Consider the following 7,187-nt stretch of genomic DNA (forward strand, 5'->3'; position numbering starts at 1 on the left):
GTATACCTTTAAAACGCAAAATCTAGCTTTAATTGTGGTAAAATTCCCTTAATGGGACTGATGCATCCTTCCTTTATCAATTTTGTGCTTTGGAAACCTTAAACCCCAGCCCCGAGCTTCAACTTGAAGCCCATTTGAGGGTTCACATTATTGCTTTGTTGATATAATCTTCAAGTAAACTCTTTTCATAACTTCGACGTGTGAGGTATTCCTTTGTCATTGCTTTTCAATAAACCCTACTGTGTAGAGGTCTTTATCTTGTTTAGGTGTATGATACATTGCTCTCATTTATCAAGAAGAATTGAGCCTTGTCCAACATAAGGTATCTTGACCTAGCCTATTTGCATCATCTGGAGCCTTATAACTAGATTATCTTTATAGGTGACTATAAGGAAGCCTTTCTTGAGTTGAAACTCCATTAAACAACAAGAGGAAGATTGCTGAGGTGACAATGGTAATCTCCCTTATTGTTGCTACTAGGTCTGGCCATCATCGCGTGGACCCCTCACAAGGCTTGCTAGATTTTGCGGCAACAATTGCTATGGTGGACAAATGAAATGTGATGTTCATTATTTTTATTGGTGAAGTTTCACAATTGCCTTATTAAAAAGGTTTCATGACGAAGAAGACGATGACATGTACAACAAATTTGTACATTTAAAAAAGAAAGGAAACATAAATGACTACACACACAAATGGGAAGTTCTACAACAAGAAAAAATGGTTCACAGATGAACAATTTCTTAAAATGTACATCTGTGGGTTGAAGGATTACAATTTAAATCTGTAGTGGAATCAATCTATGGAACCCTGAAACGATTGAGGATGCTAGACTTGCAATGAAATTAATTGAACAAAAAAATAAATTCGGCAAGTCATCATTTACAAGTTTGGAAAAATCAAGTAGATACTCAAATGCAAGGCCAAGAAAATGTGAAATTTCCACGTTGCAATAAACTATAATTTAATCTTCTATCTATTGGAGATTATTTGTTTCCTCTGTTATTAATTCGACAAATAACGATTAAATCACTATTGTAATCTTCAAAAATAAAAAACGCTTCTGAATATAACATGCAGAACTGAGAGAATGATGCGCACACACATAAAAATATGGCACTGTTGTTTTTAGACAAATTGTTGAAAAATGTGTAACTAGGTTCGGTCTTCATAAATATGAAATGTACTTTTGATTCTTGTATATTGTAAAATGAAAGAAAAATTATTATTATTATTTTTGGAGTATGGGTTTCATGCTCAAGGTCATTTATTTTAGAGGTCAAACACCCATTGAGTGCTCTTAGGATTTGGCTTGGGTCAAGAAGTCAAGAGTCATTGTCATAAATCGAAGACCCCATCAGGCACATTGTAACTTGTAAAGAAAATTATTTTTGTCATTAAAAGTGTGAAACTACCCTTCAAGGCCAAGTTGGCAGACTTCTAGATATTTACACTTTGTTGACAATTCTTAATGGACTTTCAAGGATGCACATGCAGTGAATCCCCTAGGAACATTCATTCATCCATTCATTCATGAGTAACACATGCAAAATTGCCAATAGATTCGATGTTTAAACATAATTTCATTAATTAGGGCACATTAAAACCATGAGACAATATTCCATGCATTAGACATTAATCAAAATAAAAAATATAGCATTTAAATAACACTTACAAGACAATGAGGAATATATCCATCCATCATAATGCCAAAGAGAAGCTCCAATAGAGATAGCGGAAATTTCTGAATCACTCCACAAATTGCAGGCGAAAAATCTCTAATGAGCTAGCTGAAAATCCAAAGTATCATCCTAGAATGAGGTTAGGTCTCATCTATTTATACATGTGCTAAGAGTTCAAAAATTAAAAGACAAAGCACCTCCAATGTCTAAAATGTCTAGTAACCCACCCATGGTTACAAGCCAACCATGATAGCTCAAGAAATAAATCAAATAAGCCCTCTTAAGCCCACACAAGAATGACGTGGAGGCCTAGAAGGGTAGCGTTGAGGCCTCATGTGCTAAGGATGAGAGTGAGGGCCTCAAAAATGAGGAGGAAGAGGGGGATGCCCTCCATATGCTACAAAACATCTCCAAACCCCTATTTGGTCTATGTGGGCTCCAAATGGGTCTCATGGGTCTCCAACTGGCTGAAGATCAAGTCGATGCTCCATCAATGAGGGCTAGATGACACATGCCCTCCCATGTCTCCCTAGGAAAGACATAACATCCTCTGGGCCCTGGATCAATTGCCAAGTGTCGAGTGCAATGGGTAGCCAATTGGGCAATGTGGTCGAAGTGTATCATTGTCTCTAAATAACTGGGGCATGTGCAAGCAAATGTTGGTGCTAAAGAAACCCATGATGTGGCACTCAATGCTCTACATGGATGAAGGCCCATGGCTCTTAACACTCATCTTACAAATGCCATTATGATCCTTTGGAGGGCTTGGATCTCGTATAGTAAGGCCAAGTCCAAGATGAAAACCCACCTACAATCCTGTATAAGATCCAATGCGTCTCCTCACCTTCCAATACAATGATTCATTAGTGAAATTGGGTAAATAAGCTTGCTAATCAAGCGCAAAAGTGGACACTTCATAATGGTTTTCCCTTCCAAATTTGGGCTTTGAGCGTGTATTGATATTACCTTCCTTAGCGAGAGGGGTTAATGAAGGACCCTATTAGGTGGTTTCAACCTCTAAGGGAATAACAAGTCCAAGGTACACGCATCAAGTGGTAGGTGTCATGTGAAATGATGATGGAACGAAATATGAACATAGGGAAGGCTCCAAGCCACATGCCATGGTACAAGGGTAGCTATGATGAAGGAGGTCCACAATTTGGGTGTAATAAATGTAAAGAGGGAGCAATGGTGGTACATGAGTTACCCCGACCTTTGTTTTTCCACCCTTATTTATTTTCCTTTTGCCTTTTATTGATTTTTCTTCATTTTATTGCTTGGGGTTGAAAGAGATGACAACATGATGTGTAAGATGTAGCAGTTATTACCCCCTTAAGCTAGGGTAGTTCATCACCCTCCAAGAGTTGGGACATACATGGGTTCCTTAATGATGCAAGGGCCAATCATAGGGGCCTTAGGAACCACGGTGATGGCCATATGGATAGGGGGTAGATCTCATGCTTGGCTTTTTGCCATGTGCCAAATTTTATTGTCTCGAGCATCTTTTGCATTTTGTGGTAGATTTCTTGTTGTATGTGGGCATATTATGCTTATCATTCTTCTTAGTTGCATCCACCTCTGGGGCGTCGTTCTAGGCCCGACCCAAAGTGTGGACAAGGGGAGGGGGAGGCTAACACCTTGCAGACCCAATGGACAAATGTGGACCCAGATGGGGAGAATGTGAAAAAGGTTTGTAATGAGTGGAGGAGAGTGAAATATATGGTATTGGGTAGCGGGACCATGCAACCAAATTCAGGGTTTCCCATGTAGTGTCACTCTTAAAGCTAGTAGTGAATAAAGGAGAGCCCACGGGACTAGGGTACAGGATTAACTGCTCAAGTTGAGGTAAGGAAACAAGAGTACATCCCAAACCCTTTCTTTGCTTCTAATCCCCTCAGTACTCCATGCCTAAGTGTGCCCAAGAAAAGTAAGGATTAACACCCAATTACATAATGAAAAATCATACCTTTAGGATTGGATGGCCCACCTTCAAACATATGATTGATTTGTAAACTCTTGTGGATATTCCACTGGACAGTTCATCACAACAGATTTGATAATATTATATAAAAATTATGAAATTCTACACTATTACAATTTTATTAGATTTTTGGATTTGTATATATACTGCTAATAGTGCATGCATGCGAATGAAAGTTATGCATAAAATAGAGAACAACAAAATAAGTTGCTTGGGGAACAGTGATATCAGGAGTGCAAAGTTATCGGGAGAGGAGAATGTGTTGATAATAGTGATATATTTGTAGGGTGCTGGTGTCCATTGTAGCTGTTGAATTGTCTAGATTGTGTACCTTTGAATGTAAATTTCTTGTAATATGTGAAAAGAATATTGAATCAAAACCCTCCTCGACCCGTACATAGCACATGACCTACTGAAATTTTAAATTTACGGAGTCGGTGTAATCTCTATTCCAAAAAACATAATTATTATTGCTTAGTTGCCATGCATTAGATATTGTGAACACCCTTTTCAAGAGCCAATTCAATCCCTTTAAGAATGGCATGTGCTTTTGCCTGATTGTTGATCTTTCCTAAGGTTCATTCAAATTTTAAACTTTATTCATCTCCAGCGTTGATGACAAGACCCACAATTGCAGTTACCCTGGATTTCCTTTTGGTACACTGATTTCCTTTGAATCTCTCTTATTTTTGCAATGCCTAGTTTTCTGCAGGGAAGTTTAAATTACGGGAAAGCTTAACATGCTGTAGATTTTGAGCTCTGAAGCAATTTTGTGGGATTTTTGTATACCTACTGCTTTGGAATTTCCTTCTTACATGTATTAGAGGCAATTCATAATTTTTCTGTATTGTAATACACTGTTATAGATCAATATTAACTCCAGATCTCATAAGTGCCAAAAGGGATCTAAAGAAACAGAGACATGATTCATAAGTGCCAAAAGGGATCTAAAGAAACAGAGACATGATTCTCTTGATGCTTAAAAGATCCCAGCTTAAGATGGGTCTACGCTGGTTTATATTTTGTAGATTTATAAATTATTGTAATTTTATTTTTATTTAGTTTTTATAATAATTTAGCTATTTTTAATTTTCCATTTTTACTCCAATTCTGTTTTCCCCCTCTAAAATTAAGTTATTAATGTTACATAGATGACACATCTATCTGGGCTGTGGATGCACCTCACTATTGATGCAAAAACCTCTTTTAAGCAGAAAAACCTATTACACTTATATGATATCTTGTATTTTCTACAAATGGCTGTGTCACTGATTTCTCTTGTAGATAAAATTGAAACATCTTTGAGAATGTAGGTTAACTTCAAGGGTTGTTTTTAATATCTTTATTGTTTTTAAACTTTTTCTTTTAAATATCTGGTGTTAAGGACTCAGGTGTAACTTTCATGCTTTTTGTTCAATTTGCAGTGCTAGAGACTTCGAGGAAAGGTGCATATACATATGAGGATATGGTTTCCATGGGTGTAGATGCAGGAAAAGAGCTCAAAGAAAGGGCTGGCCCTGCTTTTTTTGACTGGTAAATAACCCATGATTAAGTGAGATGTTTTTCCTCCAGATATAGAGTTTAGAAGGAAGCTTAGGCCTAGTATCCGTTCTTAACATGTCGATCCAGTGGAAGTATCATAGAGAGAATTTCGTGTGATTTCAATGTTGATGAACTAGCCATAACAGTGTGGATGGCTAGTTAGACAATTTCTGCATTCAATTTGTTACAAAGTTTTATTGCAGAATATTCACTTTAATTAACCCTGAAGACGTTATTATTGCATAAGACATTTAAAGTCTGCAAATAACGACTTGTAGTTTTGAGTGCCATCTTATCTACGAAAAGGTTTCTGATACACACGGCCACGAATTTATAGTCTCTAGTGATTGTAATTTTGCGCACTATTCGATATATTGCATTCTTGGGTTGTATTTCACTCTATCGAGCGCACACAAAATTTTAGGTAGTGCGGTTACCTCATTCGCTTTTCCAATCGATGGTATTTTCTAATTTTGATTGAGTTAATTTTAGAGTACACCCATATTCATCATTAATACAGGAGAGCGCGGAGAGAGCATGACACTTTATATTAATGTGCAGGATTTATACAAGAAGGCTACCTCAACATAGGCTGCCTATATACAGACTCACGAATCACACACTGTTGATTACTCATGTTTGGATAAATTATAATTTATTAAGCAGTAGCCTAATTGTCAGACATTTTTGTCTGTCTTTTTTTTTTTTTTTTTTTTTTACATTTTTCCCCGTTTGTTTTGCTCTTGCAGAGATGAGTAAGCCATTTATACATTAAAAATACATTTTAAACAATTAATATTTACAGTAAAATAAAAAATTATATTGTCAAATACTGAGAAAAAATAAATAGAAACATCTCATCATTAGACTATAATGATGACTATAATGATTAATAATAGTATGAACCCTTTATGATGGTCTAACAGTAACCTCTAACATGATATTTATGTTAAATATTGTTCACTTACCATGTTATTAAAACTAACATAAATGTACATTTAATATTAAGTGGAGCAGTGATTCAATCAACTACATTTCAAGAAATGATGATAAGTGTAAGTGTTTCTAGTTTTGGAAGAGAAATGAGCCTTCCATTAATTATAATTTCAAACTTTATAAGCATAAATTCAACCTTATAACCAGGTATGTCTACTGACCAGTAAAATTTTTTCTTTCAAGACTTTATCTTGTGACTGTAATAAATGTGGAGAGACATTTGCAATGTTGTTTTGTAAATCATTGTAGATAAAATGTTATGAATGAAATTTGTAAAACCTATTATTTGCTGTAAATGTTGAAATATGTAACTAGGTTCCGTCTTCACAATATCTCATGTTTGATGTAAGTAGAAAGAAAAGTTATTATTGTTATTTATAGCATGGGTTTCATACTCTAGGTCAATTTGTCTTAGGTCAAAACATCCATTGAGTGCTTCTAGGTTTATGTCATAGAGTCTAGGAGTCAAAAGAGTCATTGTTACATGTAATAGACCCTATTGGGCATTTTGTATCAAGCCAAAAGAATTTATTTAAGTCAAATTGTGTCAAAAGTCCCTCCAAGACCAAGTTGGCCTACAAAGAATGATGTCAGCCTCATAATGACAATTCATACTCCTAGAAAGTGTATATACACAAGATACTCGACCTCGTTTGAGAAGCATCAATCAAACTCATAAAATGAGATAATAAAAGAAGGCTAAAAGCTAGCGAAGAAGAGGACAACTAAAGGAAGAGAGATCGAAGTTTTGAAGTCCGATTTTGGGCCACATTATCCCAATACATGTGTGAAGAAATTAGGGCAATCTTTGTCGCAACAAGGACCAAATTAAGCAAAGCCTTTCAGTAGAAATCACATAAGAGAAATTTTCGGCCAACGCGTTTCGAACCAACAAGTGTGGTTCATCATCGGGACCAGATGAAGACACAGACCATCTAAAGCAGCCGAAGTTTGGTATCAAAAGGATTAAGTTAGGAACCAAAATT

At 36.1% G+C, this 7,187-nt stretch overlaps 1 protein-coding gene across 1 annotated transcript in view; it reads left to right on the top strand.

The window, feature by feature from the left end:
• HEMC (hydroxymethylbilane synthase) overlaps positions 1-5,297 on the top strand; it is a 182,455-nt gene extending 177,158 nt beyond the window's left edge. The window contains exon 5 of the mRNA XM_089458525.1: positions 5,088-5,297. Within this exon, the coding sequence (XP_089314651.1) occupies positions 5,088-5,200 (113 nt within the window). The 3' untranslated portion in view covers positions 5,201-5,297. The remainder of the gene's footprint in view (positions 1-5,087) is intronic.
• The last annotated feature ends 1,890 nt before the right edge of the window (positions 5,298-7,187 follow it).

Source organism: Pinus tabuliformis, chromosome 7 (assembly GCF_031772625.1).
Source record: "Pinus tabuliformis cultivar Carrire ecotype Pingquan chromosome 7, CPIR1, whole genome shotgun sequence".
Classification (NCBI taxonomy): Eukaryota; Viridiplantae; Streptophyta; class Pinopsida; order Pinales; family Pinaceae; genus Pinus; species Pinus tabuliformis.